The 22,278-nt window shown below is 51.8% G+C and overlaps 1 protein-coding gene across 1 annotated transcript; it reads left to right on the forward strand.

The window, feature by feature from the left end:
• The first annotated feature begins 214 nt into the window (after positions 1–214).
• Positions 215–13,751, forward strand: SLC22A11 (solute carrier family 22 member 11). Its single transcript, XM_060019720.1, is given in 11 exon segments — positions 215–505; positions 507–608; positions 2,562–2,669; positions 4,850–4,932; positions 4,934–4,992; positions 5,095–5,206; positions 6,652–6,880; positions 8,503–8,618; positions 10,664–10,876; positions 12,568–12,678; positions 13,598–13,751. Coding segments are annotated over 11 exon segments (1,578 nt in total).
• Positions 13,752–22,278: the final 8,527 nt, after the last annotated feature.

The following is a 22,278-nucleotide window of genomic DNA, read 5'->3' on the forward strand; positions in this document are numbered from 1 at the left end:
TGCGCGGGGAGGGGTTTCTTCAGAGTATATTGGGCATCTTGGGACACACTTGACTAGCTGCCGGACAGCTGCCCCACCCCCACGGGGCCGAGTGGTGAGCGGAAGCAGGAGGTCTGGAGATCCTGCGCTTGCTAGTGGTTCTGGGCAGCAGGCTGGTTACTCACCAGCTCCCTGACCCCCAGGAGACCTGCTCTAGGTGCCGGCATCTCTGTCCATGGTGTTCACTGAGCTCCTGGAGCAGGCTGGGGGTGCGGGCTTCTTCCAGGCCCTGCAGGTCCTCACCTTCTTCCTCCCGTCTGTCTGGGTGCCCATCCAATTAGTTGTGGAGAACTTTTCAGCTGCTGTCCTAGGCCACTGCTGCTGTGCCCACATGCTGGACAATGGCTCTGAGGCCCCCGGAAACCTCACCCCCGAGGCCCTCCTGGCCGTCTCCATCCCACTGAGCCCCAACCAGGAGCCCCACCAGTGTCTGCGCTTCTGCCAACCACAGTGGCAGCTCCTGGACCCCCAACGCCACGGCCACCAACTGGAGCGAGGCTGCCATGGAGCCACGCATGGACGGCTGGGTCTACGACCGCAGCACGTTTACCTCCACCATCGTGACCGAGGTGAGGGCCTCCCCCCGACCCGCCCCAGCCAACTCCACCACTTCCTTCCTTGCCAGCCTCCCAATGACTGGGAAGATTAGATAGACTGCATCACCACTGTTGAATGATATGCCACTCCCTCAACACGTAAGTACTGATCACTTGGGATGGCCTGGACTCTGATCTAAGGCTAAGGTTGCAGGATGGACAGGGAGGTTTCTAGGAGCTTACATTCTGCTGGAGAATTCAGAATTAGTCAGCATTTAAACCAGTAATAACAGCAGAACAAGTCCATACCTCGTGCCCTTTAAGTGGCAGCCACCGTTCTGATGCTTTCCCTGTCATCACAATTTCACAACAACCTCTTGAGGTGGGTTTTATTATTGACCCCGTTTAATAAGTGACAAAACCGAAGCCCAGAGAGGTTAAGTGATTTGCCCCAGGACACACAGCTAAAGCACACTCGAATCTGATTCAACCCGGGCAGCCAGGCACCAGAACTTCTCCATCACTTTCTGTCCTGCCTTGAGTCTCAAGGCCCCTGCGTCATAGGTGAGCACAAAGGAGAAAGCAGCTTCTGCTAGTAGGGGAGGGAGAGGCAGGCAGGGACGGGCTCCCCGAAGAGGTGACATTTAAGATGAGACTTGGATTATAAGAGAAGGAATCAGGGACTTACTTAGTGGCACAGGGGTTAAGAATCCGCCTGCCAATGCAAGGGACCCGGGTTCCAGCCCTGGTCCAGGAAGATCCCACATGCCTCGGAGCAAGTAAGCCTGTGAGCCACAACTACTGAGCCCACGCACCAGAACTACTGAAGCCCGAGCGCCTAGAGCCCGTGCTCCGCAAGAAGAGAAGCCACCGCAATGCGAAGCCCACGCACCGCAACGAAAAGTAGCCCCCGCTCGCCGCAACTAGAGAAGTTCCGTGCACAGCAACGAAGACCCAACACAGCCAATAAATAAATAAATAAATAATTTTTTAAAAGACAGGGAAGGAATCAGTCACAGGAAGTTCGGGAGGAAGCTTAGTTGGGACAGAGGTCCAAGTAGGAGCTTGTCTGGGTGTTGAAAGAGCAGAACCTGGCACAGAGGGTGAGGGGTCCGGCGATGGCCGGGGCGTGTGGGGAAGGGGCCTGGATTTTGTTTAAGTGCAAAGGAAAGTCATTGGAGGCTTTGGGACTAGGAGGTGCTGTGATCTGATCTGCATTTTCAAGAGGTGACTTTGCAGGGTGAAGAATGTCCTGTGGGGTGGGGGTTCCTCCTGCAGCGGTTCAGGCAGGAGAGGCAGAGACGGAGAGGGAGCCGTGGGCGGAGCGTCCAGGCCTCGGTGAAGGGAAGAGAGGCGGAGATGAAGAGGGAACCGTGGGCGGAGCAGCCAGGCCTCAGTGAAGGCAAGAGAGGCGGAGATGGAGAGGGAGCCGTGGGCACCGTGGGCGGAGCGGCCAGGCCTCGGTGAAGGGAAGGGCTGACCTGGGGGGAGAGGTGATGGGGCCAATGTTCAGGCGATGTCTGTCTGGTCCACGTCAGGCAGCAGGAAAATCACGGTGACACGTGCTTAGCCATCAGTGCTCAACTTCATGCCCTGTAAGAGAAGCATCCGTACAGCCCCATTTCTGGAGGAGACGGGCTCTGCCAGGTGCAGGAACGCCCCCAGGGGCACCAGCCTGTCGGTCATCAGCTGACTCAGAATTCGAGCCTGTGGTTTAACTGCCACCCACCACTGTCCACTCGGAGCGGCCGTCACGCCATCAGACCCAGAGCCGTGTCACATGCGCCACGCTGTGGGCTGCCAGTGGGAGGCTGAGCCCTGCTGCCCGCACCCCCCCTTCCACCTGGGTCGCCTGGCCTTAGGAATCTGGGGAACCCATGCAGCGTGGCCGGATCCCCTCTGGGGGTCCTGGACCTTCCTCTGCCACCCTGGCCCTGCTATTCCATACCCCCTGAGCCAGGCTGATGCACCCCCCTTCTCTTCCAGCAGGACCTGGTGTGTGACCACCAGGGCCTGAAGCCCCTAGGCCGGTCCATCTACCTGGCGGGGGGCCATGGCGGGTGGAGCACCTGGGGCCTCCTCTCCCACCAGTGAGTATCTCTCCCCTTCCCAGCTCCTTCAACAGAGTGAGCATTGTGGGGACAGAGGTAAAGAAATGTCCAGTGAGCGTTCGTGTTTCCTAAGAGAGGGCCTCCCCTGGTCTGGGGTCTGCGTCCCAGGTTCCCAGGGAGCCAAGAACCCAATGTCTGAACCTCAACGCCAGGTTGAGCTGAGAAATTGCCCTGAACACTGGCTCTCATCTTCAGCTATTGCACCGAACTTTATTGAGCACCTACTGTGTGCCGAGCACTGCACAGCCCCTGCCCTCAGGGAGCTGATGGTCTTCTGGGCACAGACAGACCCCTCTTTCTTTTAACTCCAAGTACATGAAATGTAATGAAATAGAAATACTCCTCTCCTCCCCCATCATCCCCCCTCCACTGCCCCCCAGCACACCCCTCCTGAGGTGGAGCATCAGAACGCTGTCTGGGACCTGCTCTCCGTCCGCGGTCCCCTCCGGCGTGGGGCGCCGCTGTCCAGTGCTGAAAACGCCCACGTTGCACCCCCTCAGCTTGTAAACCCAACTGCAGACTTGGACGCACCTCACACTTACAGCGGTCAATGCTGAGCCGCTGACTCTCCACCCCCAGCGCAGCCCCCTCCGCACCAGACTCCATCCTGGAAAACAGCCCCGCGGGGAGCCAGCCCTGTGCTCCCTCCCTCACCGCCCACGCTCATCCTCCAGGGCACAGCCCCAGCCCAACGCCCCACGCCCCCTGTCCCCCGCCCAAGCCACCGCGCTCTCTGGCCCTGCTACGGCCTCCTCTGGGGTCTCCTGCCTCTCCTGGGCCTTCCGTTCTGCTGCAGAGCTCAGAGTGACTTTGCAAAGGCTTATATGTGGATCTGGTCGCTGCCCAGCCTGAGGTCCTCTGGGCTCCCACACCAAGGACAGTCCCCACGCACCCCAACACCCCTGCTCAGCACTTGGCTTCTCCCCCTGAGCCACGCCGGCCCCTCCTGGGGCACCGCTGCTCCCGTCCAGCCCACAGAACCCACTGAAGCCGGGGGCCGAGCCTCGCCTAGGGGTTTCTGCCCACGGCTGCTTCGTGCCCAGCACGCAGGCCTCAGCTCCAGGCCACTCCTCAGAGGCCTTTCCGGCTTCAGGCACAAAGGTCCCACTGTCCTGCCCACGCACCCCATCACAGCTCCCGGCTCTCTCTGCCGGTGCCCAGCTTTCGTGAGCTCGTTTACTGTGTGTGTCCCCAGGAGAACGTAGCTCCAAGGAGGCAGGGGCCTTGGGGCTGTATCCTCAGTGCCCAGCATATAGCACACAATCATAATACGCTGGATGCATGAATGGCTTCCGGACTCTGGGCAGTGCAGGCTCTGGGGCTAATGTGTCCCAGCTTCTTAGAAGGCAGGTTTGTTGCTTCTCTAGGCTTCCTCCTGTGAGTGGGGACCCTGCCACCTACCCACGGGGTTGTGATGATTGAGTTCATCACATGCAGAGCTTGGGCCGGGCCAGCACTGTGGTCGTTCTTTGTGGGCCTTATGTTATCCTGAGCGTAGCGGGGAGTCTGAACAGCGAGGCAGGAGGTGGTCCAGTTTGCACTTTCAGAGGACTGGCCGCCATGCCTCCACTTAGCCGTCCCCAGGGGCCACCCACACCTGGAGCCAAATCGCAATCAGTCTGAGGGTCACCTGGTGAGCCTGGGGTCAGCGCCAGGTGTCAGCCTCCAGACCTCACCCCGGATCTGGGGCGCGTGTCCCTGCTTCTGGGCGCTGCTCAGACAGGCAAGGCCAAGGTTCGCCCACATCTCTCCAGTCTGACTGACAAATACTTCAGCTAAATGCAGGCAGTGGCTCGGGCTAAGCTGACCTCGCTGGGGCTGAGGGCCCTCCGGTCACAGGCATGGGGGAGCCGCCTGGGTCACCCAAGGCCATGTGCGCTTAGCCTCCTGCCAGGCTCCTCCCTTGTTCAGCGTGTCCTCGTGAATCCCTGCATTTTACAGATGGAGAAACTGTGGCCCAGAGAGCAAGGCGGCTGCCATTTTTATAACAAATGCACTCTGTACGTGGTCCTAGGAGATCCGAGAAGGAGGTGCTGCCTGCAGTGGCAGGTGCTCCGGCAGGTGCCCCAGCCTCCTTCGGCCCTCCGGCGGCCAGTCCCTGCCTCTATGCCAAGTCCTCAGGGCCCCTCTCCAGGCCCCCACTGTGCTTGTCTCCCGAAATAGTTTGGGCGGAAGCCTGTTCTGAGCTGGCGCTGCCTGCAGGTGACGTGGCCAGCATCAGCCCCATCGTTGCCTCCAATCTCCTTGTCTACGATTTTTGAGCACTTTGGGATTGTCTGGCATCATCCTGACCTCGACAACGCTCAGTGGATCCCTTGATCACCTGCCCCAGCCCTGTCGGGGAGGGGAGGCGGGGGCTCAAGGCCACTGCACGTGGCCCTCACCTGCTCATCTGCACCGCCTTTCAGTGGTGGAGTGGACCACGACCTGCACGAGGGCCGTCACCGTGACGATCCTGAGATGCACCTACAGCATCGGCCAGACGGCCATGGGCAGCCTGGCCTTTGCCCTGTGGGACCGGCGAGCCCTCTAGCTGGTCTTGTTGGTGCCCTTCTTGGTCATCTTCCTGATATCCTGGTCAGTGCAGCTGGGGCCTTTTCCCTTGGGGAGAACATCACTGAACGGGAGGGGGACCCGGGGTGAGAGGGGCCCTACCACTCTGGCTGGCCACGGCTCCCAAGGTGCCGTGACCATGGAAGAGAATGATGTGAGCAGACCCCACTGGGGAGAGACATCCTGGGGGCTCAGAGTTCCGGGGTGGGCATTTCAGCCAGGGGTCCGTGGTTCCCTCCAGCCCACTGACCTCCGGGCCTGAGGCTGGGGGCTCCGTTCTTCCCTCACATTGACAACCAGCCCCCCCACACCCACCAGCTTCACTCCCTCACATCACTTGCCCAGCCTGCGGACCTCCAAGTCAGGCATTGGATATGGAAAGATATTATCATTATTATTTTCAGTGCTGTGAAAATCCCTGAGGTCTGGAAATACCTGCTTGGGTGGGGACTAGAAGAAGAGATACAGGGAAATAAACACAAATTCCTGTCCTCATAAGTTCTCTTGTGCCCGGGGGCCAGAGCTGAGCAGGTCTGCTGTGGGGTGTAGAGAAGACTGAGCACTCATTCATTCATTCTCAGATATTTATTGCACTCCTGCTCTGTGCCAGACTTGGCTTTAGGCAGTGGGGACCCATCAGCAAATAAAAGAGATCATAGATCAAAAGTCACCGACTACATGGAGGTTTATGGTTTCAACAGGACCAGGAAGAAAGGAGGAAGACCATCCCATAGTTACACTGATGAAGCCGCCCTAGTCACACTGATTGGGTGGCTCCAGGTGCTGTTGGTAACACCAGATGTATATCCACACTCCTTCTAATGAGCAAGATGATGTTATCACTGCCACTTCCAGATGAGGGGCTGAGGCCCAGAGAGGGCCAGTGACTTGCTGCGTGCCAGAGGCAAGATTTGAATCCAGGCAGGCTGACTCTTGTAAACGCCTCGTCAAACTGCCTCCAGAAGTTTTTCTTAGCTTCCCTGCAAACAGGGCTGAGCTCCTGCGGGCTGGGAAAACCCTGACCCTTTCAAAAGGAGATGCTTCTCCCTGCCCATCTGCCCCTGAGGCTGGGAAGAAGCCTACTACTTTCATAAAACCACTTGATTCTGGTTGGGGATGTTTTAAATGTGTGTGTGTTTTTTAAATGCAGCATGATGCAAGCTTTCTACCATAGAAATGACCCCAGAATCACCCCCATGTCCAGGCAGCCTGTGCGCTGGCTGAATGTGAGGCTTGGGCGGGCAGGTTCCTGGCAGCAGGGAAGCCAGATGGGGTGCCAGGGAGTGGGGGCTGGTGAAGAGGGCGGCCAGGCATTGGGACTCATCTTTATTCTGAGACCATCAGGGACTCCCCAGCCTGGCATTAGTGGTGCAGAGGAAGAAGCGGCTGCCTTCTCCCCACTCCTGTTGCAGCTGGCAGGTCTGCTGCCCACCAACCCCTCCCCACATGACCTGGGGGCAGTGCCCAATCTACACGAAGAAAACAAAGACCCAGCCAAGCACCCACTTCTTTAACCGGTGGCTGCCGGGATCCGCCCGATGGCTGATTACGGTGGGCAAAACAGATCGAGCGCTTCAGGAACTCAAAAAGGGGGCCAAGATACATGGCCACAAGGAAGCCAAAAGGACACTGACTGTAGAGGTGAGATGCTATTTGTGATACAGTGTGGGACATGACCCAGGGAAGGACATCCACGAATGTCTTATCATTATCACCAGCATCACCCCAATCTGCTCCAGCACCACCTCCATCAACACACCCACACCATCAAAACACCACCATCGACGTCACTGTCACTGTTGTCGCTTTTGCCATCTCTATCATCACCATTACCATAATCGTCAACACCATTATCACCATAATCATCACCATCAACCCCACCACCATCATCACCACCATCACCACCACTACCATCACCACCACCATCACCACCTCCATCACCACCACCACCATCACCACCACCATCACCACCTCCATCACCACCACCACCACCATCACCTCCATCACCACCACCACCATCACCACCACCACCATCACCACCACCATCATCACCTCCATCACCACCACCACCATCACCACCTCCATCACCACCATCACCACCACCATTATCATCACCATCATCACCACCATTATCACCACAACCATAATCATCACCATCATCACCTCCATCACCATCACCATCACCATTATCACCACCATTACCATGTCCACTACACCCACAATCACCACCACTGTCATCATTTCTACACAAACACCACTACCATCATTACCACCACCAATCATAATAATACCACTAATACCAACACCATCATCAACAGCATTACAACTCTGCATAGACCCCCCATCACTATTACCACCATCACCACCACCATCACCTCCACCGGCACACCATACAATTGACTTCACCTTTATTATCACCATCACTACCAACACCATCATTAACATCACCATCAACATCTCTGCAAAGCATCACCAACACCACCACTATTACTATCACCATCACCTTCACCACCATCATTGCCGTCCTCATCACCACCATCCCCAACTCCACCACAGCCACCATCAACACCACCAATAACAACAATACAACCATTATCAACAATAGCACACCCACATCACCATCTCTATTATTCATCACCTTAATCCACATGTACTGCTCATTTACCTCACGGGGCTTCTCAGCATATTTGGGGAAACAGGATGTGCTTATCTGAAGGTACCTATTTCAAGGAAGTAGGTGTGGGAGGATGTGCAGACAGAGGCTAGAGGACACAGAGCTCCCTGGGGGCAGAAGGATCAGGGAAAGCTTCCAAGAGGAGGTGAGCTAGAGCTGACCGGGACTGAGCGGAGCACAGGGCAGGCCAGGCCCGGGGTGTAGGCAGAGACCGGATGGGTACTTGGGAGGATCCAATGGCTGGAGGGGGCGTGCACTGATGCCAGCCAAGAGGAGTGAAGAGGGATGGTAGGGCTTTGCGGGGTAACTGTCAAAACCTTCCTGCAGCCTGCAGCTCAGAGACTAGAGCTGGGACACAAGACCTGCTCCTTGGTTCTGAGTAGGGCGACTGGGTCTGCAGAAGATAGCTCAGCTAGGGGCCAGAGAGAACCCTTTCTGCCCTCAGGCCATCCGCTCCCCCAGGGCTCTCCAGTCTCCAGAGGCCAAGGCCAGGCTCTCCCTACCACTCTGCCCATCCGGACACCATTTCCGGCATGGTGGTGGGGCAGGGCCATGGCCCCAACGTTCACTGCCCCCGTCATCCCTGGAGGTACTGATGTCCAGCATGGAGGAGGACGTAGCCTCCGCGAAGTCCCGCCGGTCAGGGCTGGACCTGTTCCGTATAATCGCGCTCCTCTGGAGAAGCTGCAGACTGTTGGTAGCGAGGTATGCCATCCTGAGCATCCCTCCCGGGGCTAAGGAGGGCGGGGTGTCCAGTGGGGAAACAGCCCCTGCAGGCCTCATGGGGTACATTTCTGGCCAGAACAGGCAGCCTAGCAGGTGGGGGAGACAGAGTACGTACAGATGTGATCGGGAGGCCAGCTTGTGCAGGAAGTCAGCTAGACGGCAGGGCTGGGCTGTGGTCCTGGGCAGGGTGCCAGGGTCAGGCTGAAGCCCAGGGCAGAGGCAGAGCCAGGTCCTCAGAGCCAAGGGACCAGCAACAGCTGGAAAGGATCACTGGGACTCACCCTGACAGCTGGACTCCTAGAGGGTGGCAGATAAGTTCATTTATACCCCACTTTACAGATGGGGAAAGAGAGGCTGGGAGAGGCAAGAAACTTGCCCAAGATGACAGAGCAGGCGTTTGAACCCAGGCTGAGCTACCTCGTCGTCCTGCTCTCTGACCCTCCAGCCCCACATTGAGCGTGGACTCCCCGTCCTGCCCCAGGAGGCCCCACCTCCCAGGGGTACCTGGGACCAGGAAAAGGCTCCTTAAGACAAATTCAGTTTAAGTGACTTCCAGAAGAGTGGATGGAAAAGTGAGGGTCAGGTTTGATTGGGCCTTGATCTTGAAATAAAACTCAGAATTAGGAAAACATCTATTTTATGCCGTATATAAGCACATATGGGTTATAACGGCAAATACGTGCTACACCTCAGACAGAGAATGCTCCTCTCTCTCTCTCTTTTATTTTTTTGCTTAAGTTTTTTTTTTTTTTTTTCCCCTGATAAATTAGGAGTGCCCAGGGCCACTGAATGTCCAGCGCCATTCTTTTCAAAAACCATCAAGGCTTCCTCAATTCTCCCAGGGGCCACTCTGCACTCTTGTTATTCAAATCACAGGCTGTGAAGCGGCCACCCTCGTGGGTTTTCTTATTTCTGTTAACCCAGTTGTTACCGGCTAAGGCTCTAGATACCTACGGGTCAGCCGCTTTCAGCTCCAGCCTGGCCCTTGTCAAGTCACTTTCACAAACTTCAGGAAGCTCTGCGTTTCTGCAGGAATCGCAGCTTTTCTCTACCGTTGTTGGCCTGGTGGCGCCAGATGTCTCCTGAGGACGGCAGTCAGGTGCTGCTGAAGGGGAGGGCTGCGAGAAGCAGGGATGGGGACAGACTGGAAAAGTCGTGGAGGATAATTTCCCACCATGGCCACTTGTGGAGCCAGATTCAATCTCCAAGGTGTAGAAATTCAGCTACTGTAAGTTCAGCTACTCAGGAGCCTGTGTCAGGGGGTCCCCTGGGAAGCCGACTTTGAGATGGAGGTCCACGAGCAGGCAGTTCACAGAGGGGCTCTAGGGATCACCTCTCATGGAAGCAGAGAGGGGCCAGGGAGGGCAGGAAGCAGCAGGGGCAGGGGAGAAGTCGTGGTGATGCCGTCACAGCCAGGCCCCAGCCTGGGGACCTGGGAGCTGGGGTGACCCTTCTGAGTCATCTCTCTGGACCGTGTAGACCAGCCATGGGATGCTCTCCCCAGCTCGGGGGCAGAACTCCCAGGGCACTGAAGGGGGAAGGCCAGCATCCTCCACTGAGACCCCATTCTATTATCAATCCCATGTTTCAAGACAAAGAAACGCGTCCAGAGAGGGCCAGGCAGAGACTTGCCCAGGTCCATGGCTAGTAGAGTGGGATCCAGATCATGGTTCCCGGCCACGACTGGGAACAGGAAACAAAGCCAGAGGGCGCTAGAGCCTGGCGAAGGGGCAGGTCAGCGTGACCCACTGCCCCATCTGCCCAGACAGGGTCATGTTTTCCTGCTGGTTGGCGGAGAGGGAGCCTAAGAGGCAACGTCCAGCCCACCATGGCCGACACCCAAGGCCCACACGTGGAATGGATGGGGCCACCGCCCTCCCCACCCTTTCCTGGGACAACCTGACCCCGCGGAGGTGCATCCTGCCCTCACCAGGCTGCCCGGGGCTCGGGGCTGGTGGTGCCCTCCCGGTGCAGCCCCGGCGTAGATAATGGTGCAGGGACCTGACTTCTGATTCGCCCCACAGCTTGTCCCTCACCCTCTCCTACTATGGGCTAGTCCTCCTCCTGCAGAACCTGGGGAGCAGCGTCTTCTTCCTCCAGGTCCTCTTTGGAGCCACGGACTTCCGGGGCCAGATCACCACCACGCTCCAACTCAGGTTCTTTGGCCGCCACACAACCCTGCCCGGCTCCCTGGCTGTGGCTGGCCTCGCCATCCTGGCCAAAATGCTGGTCCCACAAGGTGCAGCCAGGGCAGCGGGAGGGAAGGCTGAGGGGCTGCCGGCCCGGGCGCCTGCTGGCCTGTCCACTGCACCGTGCCACCACCAGCCTTTTCCCCTCCCCCGGCCCCGAGGATGGGCAGGGGCCACTGCGCCCCGGCTCTGCCCAAGGCCATTATTGCCACAGCCCAACCAGCCCCCCACCCATTTTCCTGGGGAAACTGAGGCTCAGAGAGACGAAGCCAGGTGCCCAAGATCCCTCATTAGCAAGTGACAAAGCCAGGCCTGGACCAGACTTCAAGCCAGAGGCCAAGTCTGCAGGGGGAAGAAGGGTCTGGGAGGCTGAGAGGGGCTCCAAGTGAGGCAGGAGAGGCACCAGGCCGAGTGTATTTCTTCTTGTTAACTAAGCAAGAGGGGAGACTTCCCTGGTGGGCCAGTGGTTAGGACTCTGCACTTCCACTGCCAGGGACCCAGGTTTGATCCCTGGTTGGGGAGCTAAGATTCCCACATGACCAACAAAAAAAGAAGCAAAAGGGGGCTTCCCTGGTGGCTCAGTGGTTAAGAATCCGCCCACCAATGCAGGGGACACGGGTTCGAGCCCTCGTCCAGGAAGATCTCACATGCCGCGGAGCAACTAAGCCGCGCGCCACAACTACTGAAGCCCATGCGCCTAGAGCCCGTGCTCTGCAACAAGAGAAGCCATCGCAATGAGAAGCCTGCATGCCGCAACTAGAGAAAGCCCGTGCGCAGCAACGAAGACCCAACACAGCCAATAAATAAATAAATAAATAAATTTATATTTAAGAAATTAAAAACCTCATACTGCAGATACTATAAAATGTGGGTGCATTAATGACACAAAAAAATCTGTATTAAAAAAAAAAAAGAAGCAGCAAGAGGCAGAGCACTGGGGAAGCTGGGATGGGCCCTGGTCTCACTCTCCTTTCTGACTGAGGCTGTGAGGCCCCAGAAACCCTCTCCGTGTCTCATTTTATTGCTCAAGGTGGGTGACTGGGGGAGGGGCAGGGACAGGTGTCCCGTGGTGACAGCAAAGCCAGGAGGGAGGCAAGAGAGGACCAGCTGCTGGGAGGGGCGGGGTGAGGATGGAGAACCAGTCGGGAGCCCAAACTCTGAGTGAGATGCAGCGCTCTGAGAAAAACTCCAAAGACGAGCACTTGAGAGTTTATGACTCTTCCCAACCACGTGCGGGAAGGGAAGTGAGGCCCAGGCCCACCACTGGCTTGCGACCTGCACCCTGGCTTCCCAGCTAAGGCTCCCTGTGGAAGCACGGGCCCCACAGGCAGACTGAGGGGTGGTGGGAAGGCGTGGTGGGAAGGCTTCTGGGTAGCTGGGCACCCCAGGGCCCCTGCTGTGGGCCTGGGCCTGGCATGACCCTCTCCTTTGAGGGAAGAAGCACCCTCAGGGCCCAAGGAGCCCTGGCACTGTCACCCCTCGAGTGCCACCCGCAGCTGCCCCCAGGCTCACCCACCCCAGACCTGGCTGGGTTCTTGCCCTGCACCCCACCCCCAGCCCACCCACCAGGATGTCATCCTGCACTGCATCACCACCTGGCCCCGGGCAGCCTGGCACCGGGTCACACTGCCCGGGACCTGCTTTCAGTCCAAAGCAGCCTTGTGGGAGAACCCAGTCACTCTGCTCCAGGCTCCTGGGGACCCTCCCGAGCAGACCCCACCCTCACCCTCCCTCTGCCTGGATCTGCAGACCCTGCATGTGATCTTGGCTGTGCTGGGAAAGGGATGTTTTGGCATCAGCTTAACCTGCATCATGGTCTACAAGCCGGAACTCTTCCCAACTTCACTGCGGTAGGCTGGGCTGCCGGCTGGGCCCAGGAGGGGCCGCCAGGCCTGGGGCGGGCGAGAAAGGGACCCCCCTGCGAGGGCCCATGGCGGGGGTAGAGAGAGGGGCTGGGCACCCAGGGACACACAGCAGAGGGAGAGGGGGACCCAGCGCCGATATGGAACCGAGCAGACGCCCTGGAGTCCTTCCCCCTAAGGCACCTGCTCAGCCAGGGCCTCCGCAAACAGCCTCTCCCCAGGAGTCCAGGCTCGGAGGCAGCCCCACGGAGAGCCCTCGGGAGGCCTCTGGACTGGAAACCGCTTCGAGCCACACAGCTCTCTGCTCAGGTGAAATCTTATAAGAGCCCTGGTGAGGAGACCAAGAGCTACCCGGGGTAGTGGGGACTCTGCTTGCCTCCCACTGTCCCCTCCCTGCCCCAAGAGAGCCCCAGGTTACCTCCTCGGAACCCAGTGGTCTAGAGTTAGGCCACCCCTGCATTGGACAGTTGGGTAGACTGAGGCTTAGGGTGGCCAAGGATTTAGTTGAGGAGCAGGGCTGGACCCCAGCCCCCAGAGGCCTGGCCCAGCCTCACCCACGGTGCTCACTCACTCACTTGTCCACTCTTTCTTTTTTTTTTTGACACACATTTATTGATTTTGTTGACTGGGAGCTCCGTGGCCTAGCGGAGACAAGCCTCCAAATTACCTGAGACCAGGGAGAATAGGGTGGGCCCTAGAGAGTTCCCGTGAAGGACTCTGGATGTTCCCAGGAGGCAGAGACCCTTTGGATGGGAAAATCTAGGTGGGCTCAATGGAGGAGGTGGGGTTGGAAGAGCCCTTGAGGAGGGCGACTCCAGCAGCCCAGCTTTCCCTCCCCTGGCCCAGCCAAGTGGCCCCTCTGAAGTGGCAGTTGTGACAGGGTCCCAGCCCTCCTCTCTACCCACAGGATGACAGCAGAAGTCTTCCTGCATTCAGCAGGTCAGCGGGGGTCCCCCTCCTACGGTGTCATCCCCATCATTTCCCACCTCTTTGTCCTCTTCCTCCTGGAGACCTGGGGACTTCCACTCCCTGACACCATCCAGGCCCTGGAGAGACAGTGAGTGACCCATGGCCACCCTGGGAGTGATGCAGCTGCGTGGGGCTGCAGATATGGTGGCAGGTCCACCACAGCCCGGAGACAGGAGAGCCCAAGGGTCAGGAGACGTCCTGGGCAGAGAGGTCAGGAACAGGGCCGGGCTGGTCATCATGACGACGCCCGCAGCTCGAGCTTGTTCAGTGCCCAGAGCATTCCCGACACCATGCTCAGGGCAGCATGTTTCTGAAACCGTTTAATCTTTACAACAACCCTGCTAGGAAGATACTACTGCTCTCCCTGTTTACAAGAGGCTCGGAGAGATGAAGTGACTTATTTGAGGCCTCACGGGTAGAAGGTGATTGTACCTTAGATAGGAAAATGTACTGGTCAAGAGCCCGGCTCTGCAGCCAGACTGCCCAAGATTGAATCCCTGCCTGCGCAGGCAAGCATCTTCCCTCTGTCATCAAACTGACACAAGAAGAAAAAGAGATCCTCAACAGTTCTCCTTAAGGCTTCCTGCAAAGGAGCCCAGGCCCAGACAGATTATCAGGTGTCTTCCCTCGGGCCCTCCAGGAAAAAAGCCATGCTATTCTCATGTATGTTCTTTGAGAGAACAGGAATGAAGGAATGCTCCTCGACTTTCTTTTATAGCCAGAATCACCTCTAAGTTTCCTCTTCCTCATTGGTAAAACAGGTGTTGAAAAAAAACAGTGTAGCTCAAAGAGTTGTATTTGGGTTTAAGTGAGTAATTATATGAGAGCGCGAAGGACAGTGCCTGGCCCACAGCACGTGCTCCGTAAGTGTGGCTGCTGTGTCTCGGGCGAGAGGGTTCGTAGGCAGCCCTCCTTGCTAAACAAGAGCCAAGATCGTGATCATAGTAATGATAACAGTGGGGGCTTAGTGAGCCCTTATTGTTTTAATACAGCATCTGATTTGACCCATGCAACAAGCCCACAAGGTGCTGTTCTGTCCAATTTCACTGTCAAGGAAATGGAGACACAGAGAGGTTATGTAAGTTGCCTAAAGACACCCAGCTAAGAGACAGGAAAGCTAAGACTTAATTTACTCTTTCACTTAATTCATTTTTGTTGTGTATCTACTACATGTCAGGGACTGTCCCATGCTTTGGGTAACAGCCGTAAATAAAACCCTCATCTCATAGAGCTTACATTCCCATAAGACTTGACCCCCGTTTCTGCCCTCCAAGCCTCAGAGCTGTAGCCATCACGGCACACAACTGCTTTCCCTTTTCATTATTCTAGGAGGACAGCAGCAGTCAGGGGCAGCCAGGAGAGGTGGTCATTACAGAAACCACCTGGTTCTAGAAATTCTGCCTGCGGGAGCCCCTTGGGCCAAAGATCCCTCTGGTGGGAATTGCCTCTTCTGTGATCAGAGGGTGGAAGCAATTTGGGCAGCCTTGAGGGTTTGGTGTGTCTGAGCTGGCAGCACAGCTGTGTGCTGAGGCTGAAGGCCACATCACCACTCACTTCTGCTCCCCCTGCCCCTCCAGACTCCACCCACCTCAGCATTGCAGGACGCCCCTGGCAGACAGACACGCCCAGCCTGGCTGCCCCCAGGTCCACTTGGTTAACACAGTGGTTCTCTCCCTTCCCTGCCAGGATTCGTCTTCACACCTTCACTCAGCCACCCACTTCTTCTCACTTCTCAGAACATGGTGCTGCAGGTTTCTCACCTTCCAGCTTCCAGAGTGGATCGTAGGGCAGGGTCCAGACAGACCTGAGCTCCAGTCTTTCCTCTGCCACTCACAGAGTCTTCATCAGTACAATGGGACTCATGGAATCTACCTCCCAGGGTGGGTGACAAGGTAAGCAGATCTTAGCACAGACCAGATTCCAACAAGTAGAAGCTGCTACCAGAGCTGCCAGGAACAGGCAACCAGGTGTGCCTTGCCCCCCGGGCACCAGCAGACGAGGCACATGGAGCTGAAACCCAGCCCAGGCTGCACCAACTCAGCCACTTCCCCTAACAGAGGCTGGATTCATTCCAAGCAAGGGGCTGTTTTAATCACTTCCTGTTTACCCCCATTGGTGAGGGAGGCCTCCTGCCCTGTGGTTATGTGGCTTTAGGGAAGGCCCAACCTAACACTGCACAGGTAAGACGGACAGCAGTTTACTAATCACGTAAACTCACAGCCAAGGGAGGTCGACACTGTGTTCCACGCAGGCTCACATGGGTTGCACTCAGGAGAAGAGAGAACCACCAAAGGCTGTGGGAGGTGGGCTTCGTGGTATCGAGAAGGTGGCAGGGGGACCCCTGGTTCCACAGGACCGTGTGATTGGCTTGCTTGAATCATTCCACAGGTTGGCAGGGAGCCGACCCCCACCTCTCAGGGATGACAGGAACTGTGCTGGCCCCCCCCAACCCCCATGAGAATTGTTGTTGGCTGGGGGACCTTACCCACAGGAGCAGAGTGGGGAAGGGGACCTGCAGATAAACCACAGAGACGCTCCCGGTTTCACCAGATGTCAAGGCAGCACAGGATATTAGGCCTTAATTTTAGGCCTTATGCTTCAGGGCCACCCCTCTGTGTGTCTATCTTGAGGGGTCACCTTTTCCTAATTCATGCAGACCCTCCCTATACAAGCAGCAGCCCAGGCTGTTAAAACGAGGGGATCATTGAGGCTGATCACCTATTTTAAAGGTAAGGAAACTAAAGCCCAGAGAGGTGAAGTGACATGCTCAGAGTCACACCGCCTAGCCCTGCCTGATTCCCAGTCCAGGTCTCTTTCCCGAACACCCGGCTCCCCGCCCTCACCTGTATCTCTCCGTGCTCTGATATCTGTAGCACTGTCACAAAGTTACACCCTTCCCTGGAGATCCAGATGCTTTAGACAACTCCCCACTCTCCTTGGACAACTCAGAGAAACCTCAAACCCCAGTTCCCCCATCCCATTTCCCCTCTTTCACACCTGATGCACACCAGACCAAACAAACCCAATTCAAATCAAATTCCCTGTCTGCTTAAAACCCTCTGGTGGCTCACGATAAAGATCATACCTCCCCCACCAATGAGCCCCTATGGGTCCCCAGCCTTACTTCACATGTAATAAATTTAAAAGGATTCAAATCACACAAAGTATGTCCTTGGATGGTCATGGAATTAAATTAGAAATCAGTAACAGAGGCATATCTAGAAAACCTGTTCAAACTGAAGAACATACTTCTAAATAACCATGGGTCAAAGAAGAAATCACAAAGGAAATTAGAAAATATTTTGAGCTGGATGAAAAAAAATTTAAATCATGTGTCAGAATTTGTGGTGTGAAGATAAAGCAGTGATTAGAGGAAATTTTATATAGTTCAGGGCTCACATTAGAAAGGAAGAAAGTGAGAGAGCAGACAGCAGAAGCAAGAAGAACTACAATTCTGCAGCCTGTGGAAGGAAAACCACATTCACAGAAAGATAGACAAAATGAAAAGGCAGAGGACTATGTACCAGATGAAGGAACAAGTTAAAACCCCAGAAAAACAACTAAATGAAGGGGAGATAGGCAACCTTCCAGAAAAAGAATTCAGAATAATGATAATCAGAAGATGATCCAGGACCTCGGAAAAAGAATGGAGGCAAAGATCTAGAAGATGCAAGACATGTTTAACAAAGACCTAGAAGAATTAAAGAACAAACAAACAGAGATGAACAATACAATAACTGAAATAAAAAATACATTAGAAGGAATCAATAGTAGAATAACTGAGGCAGAAGAACGGATAAGTGACCTGGAAGACAGAATGGTGGAATTCACTGCCACAGAAAAGAATAAAGGAAAAAGAATGATGAGAAATGAAGATGGCCTAAGAGACCTCTGGGAAAACATTAAACACAACAACATTCACATTATAGGGGTCCAAAAAGGAGAAGAGAGAGAGAAAGGACCTGAGAAAACATTTGAAGAGATTATAGTCGAAAATTCTCTAACATGGGAAAGGAAATAGCCTCCCAAATCCAGGAAGTGCAGAGAGTCCCAGGCAGGATAAACTCAAGGAGAAAAATGCTGAGACACATAGTACTCAAACTGACAAAAATTAAAGACAAAGAAAAATTATTGAAAGCAACAAGGGGAAAATGACAAATAACATACAAGGGAACTTCCATAAGGTTAACAGCTGTTTTCTCAACAGAAACTCTACAAGCTAGAAAGGAGTGGTACGATATACTTTAAGTGATGAAAGGGGAGAAGCTACAACCAAGATTACTCTACCCAGAAAGGATCTCATTCAGATTTGACGGAGAAATCAAAAGCTTTACAGACAAGCAAAAGCTAAGAGAATTCAGCACCACCAAACCAGCTCTACAACAAATGCTAAAGGAACTTCTCTAAGTGGGAAACACAAGAGAAGAAAAGGACCTACAAAAACAAACCCATAACAATTAAGAAAATGGTAATAGGAACATACATAACGATAATAACCTTAAACGTGAATGGGTTAAATGCTCCAACCAAAAGACACAGGCTCGCTGAATGGTTACAAAAAAAAGACCAATATATATGCTGTCTACAAGAGACCCACTTCAGATCTAGGGACACATACAGACTGAAAGTGAGGGGATGGAAAGAGATATTCCATGCAAATGAAAATCAAAAGAAAGCTGGAGTAGCAATACTCATATCAGATAAAATAGACTTTAAAATAAAGAATGTTACAAGAGACAAGGAAGGACACTACATAATGATCAAGGGATCAATCCAAGAAGAAGTTATAACAATGGTAAATATATATGCACCCAACATAAGAGCACCTCAATACATAAGGCAACTGCTAACAGCTATAAAAGAGGACATCGACAGTAACACAATAATAGTGGGGGACTTTAACACCTCACTTACACCAGTGGACAGATCATCCAGGCAGAAAATTAATAAGAAAATACAAGCTTTAAGTGACACAATAGACCAGATAGATTTAATTGATATTTACAGGACATTCCATCCAAAAACAGCAGATTACACTTTCTTCTCAAGTGCACATGGAACATTCTCCAGGATAAATCACATCTTGGGTCACAAATCATGTCTTGGTAAATTTAAGAAAACTGAAATCACATCAAGCCTCTTTTCCGACCACAATGCTATGAGATTAGAAATCAATTACAGGGAAAAAAACATAAAAAGCACAAACACATGGAGGCTAAACAATGCATTACTAAATAACCAAGAGATCACTGAAGCATTCAAAGAAGAAATAAAAAAATACCTAGAGACAAATGACAACGAAAACATGATGATCCAAAACCTATAGGATGCAGCAAAAACAGTTCTAAGAGGGAAGTTTATAGCTATACAAGCCTACCTCAAGAAACAAGAAAAAATCTCAAATAAGCAATCTAACCTTACACCTAAAGGAACTACAGAAAGGAGAACAAACAAAACCCAAAGTTAGCAGAAGCAAAGAAATCATAAAGATCAGAGTGGAAATAAATGAAATAGAAACAAAGAAAACAATAGCAAAGATCAATAAAACTAAAAGTTGGTTCTTTGAGAAGATAAACAAAATTGATAAACCTTTATCCAGACTCATCAAGAAAAAGAGGGAGAGGACTCAAATCAATAAAATTAGAAATGAAAAAGGAGAAGTTAGAACAGAAATACAAAGTATCATAAGAGACCTCTACAAGCAACTCTATGCCAATAAAATGGACAACCTGGAAGAAATGGACAAATTCTTAGAAAGGTATAACCTTCCAAGACTGAACCAGGAAGAAATAGAAAATATGAACAGACCAATCACAAGTAATGAAATTGAAACGGTGATTAAAAATCTTCCAACAAATAAAAGTCCAGGACCAGATGGCTTCACAGGTAAATTCTATCAAACATTTAGCAAAGAGCTAACACACATCCTTCTCAAACTCTTCCAAAAATTTGCAGAGGAAGGAACGCTCCCAAACTCATTCTATGAGGCCACCATCACCCTGATACCAAAACCAGACAAAGATACTACAAAAAACAAAAATTACAGAATATAGATGCAAAAATCCTCAAAAAAATACTATCAAACAGAATCCAACAACACATTAAAAGGATCATACACCATGATCAAGTGGGATTTATCCCAGGGATGCAAGGATTCTTTAATACATGCAAATCAATCAATGTGATACACCATATTAAAAAACTGAAGAATAAAAACCATATGATCATCTCAATAGATGCAGAAAAAGCTTTTGACAAAATTCAACACCCATTTATGATAAAAACTCTCCAGAAAGTGGCCATAGAGGGAACCTACCTCAACATAATAAAGGCCCTATACAACAAAGCCACAGCAAACATCATTCTGAATGGTGAAAAACTGAAAGCATTTCCTCTAAGATCAAGAACAAGACAAGGATGTCCACTCTCGCCACTATTATTCAACATAGTTTTGGAAGTCCTAGCCACAGCAATCATAGGAGAAAAAGAAATAAAAAGAATACAAATTGGAAAAGAAGAAGTAAAACTGTCACTCTTTGCAGATGACATGATACTATACATAGAGAATCCTAAGGATGCCACCAGAAAGCTACTAGAGCTAATCAATGAATTTGGTAAAGTTGCAGGATATAAAATTAATGCACAGAAATCTCTTGCATTCCTATACACTAACAATGAAAGATCAGAAAGAGAAATTAAGGAAACAATCCCATTCACCTTTGCAACAAAAAGAATAAAATACCTAGGAATAAACCTACCTAAAGAGGTAAAAGACCTGTACTCAGAAAACTATAAGACACTGATTAAAGAAATCAATGATGATACAGATGGAGAGATATACCATGTTCTTGGATTGGAAGAAACAATATTGTGAAAATGACTATACTACCCAAAGCAATCTACAGATTCAATGCAATCCCTATCAAATTACCAGTGGCATTTTTTACAGAACTAGAGCAAAAAAATCTTAAAATTTGTATGGAGACTCAAAAGACCCCCAGTAGCCAAAGCAGTGTTGAGGGAAAAAAACGGAGCTGGAGGAATCAGACTCCCTGACTTCAGACTATACTTCAAAGCTACAGTAATCAAGACAATATGGTACTGGCACAAAAACAGAAATATAGATCAATGGAACAGGAGAGAAAGCCCAGAGATAAACCCACACACATATGGTCAACTAATCTATGACAAAGGAGGCAAGGATATACAATGGAGAAAAGACAGTCTCTTCAATAAGTGGTGCTGGGAAAGCTGGACAGCTACATGTAAAAGAATGAAATTAGAACACTCCCCAACACCATACACAAAAATAAAGTAAAAATGGATTAGAGACCTAAATGTAAGACCAGACACTATAAAACTCTTAGAGGAAAACATAGGAAGAACACTCTTTGACATAAATCACAGCAAGATCTTTGATCCACCTCCTAGAGTAATGGAAATAAAAACAAAAATAAACAAGTGGGACCTAATGAAACTTAACAGCTTTTGAAAGCAAAGGAAACTACAAACAAGATGAAAAGACAACCCTCAGAATAGGAGAAAATATTTGCAAATGAATCAATCAATAAAGGATTAATCTCCAAAATATATAAACAGCTTATACAGCTCAATATTTAAAAAAACCAACAACCCAATCCAAAAATGGGCAGAAGCCCTAAATAGACATTTCTCCAAAGAAGACATACAGATGGCCAAGAAGAACATGAAAAGCTGCTCAACATCACTAATTTTTAGAGAAATGCAAATCAAAGCTACAATGAGGTATCACCTCACACCAGTTAGAATGGGCATCATCAGAAAATCTACAAACAACACATGCTGGAGAGGGTGTGGAGAAAAGGGAACCCTCTTGCACTGTTGGTGAGAATGGAAATTGATATAGCCACTATGGAGAACAGTATGGAGGTTCCTTAAAAAACTAAAAATAAAATTACCATATGACCCAGCAACCCCACTACTGGGCATATACCCAGAGAAAACCATAATTCAAAAAGACACACGCACCCCAATGTTCATTGCAGCACTATTCACAATAGTCAGATCATGGAAGCAACCTAAATGCCCATCGACAGACAAATGGATAAAGAAGTCATGGTACATATATACAATGGAATATTACTCAGCCATAAAAAGGAACGAAGTTGGATCATTTGTAGAGACGTGGATGGATCTAGAGACTGTCATACAGAGTGAAGTAAGTCAGAAAGAGGAAAACAAATATCATATATTAACACATATATGTGGAACCTAGAAAAGTGATACAGATGAACCGGTTTGCAAGGCAGAAATAGAGACACAGATGTAGAGAACAAACGTATGGACACCAAGGGGGTAAAGTGGTGGGGTGGGGGGCCTGTGGGGTGGGATGAACTGGGAGATTGGGATTGACTTATATACACTAATATGTATAAAATAGATAACTAATAAGAACCTGCTGTATAAAAATTAAATTAAATTAAATTAAAAAAATTTTTTAAAAAGATTTTAAATGAAAAGAAAGCAAGAATCTCGGGACTTTCCTGGTGGTGCAGTGGTTAAGAATCCACCTGCCAATGCAGGCGACACGGGTTCGAGCCCTGGTCCAGGAAGATCCCACATGCCGTGAAGCAACTAAGC

Source organism: Delphinus delphis, chromosome 8 (assembly GCF_949987515.2).
Source record: "Delphinus delphis chromosome 8, mDelDel1.2, whole genome shotgun sequence".
In the NCBI taxonomy this organism is placed as follows: Eukaryota; Metazoa; Chordata; class Mammalia; order Artiodactyla; family Delphinidae; genus Delphinus; species Delphinus delphis.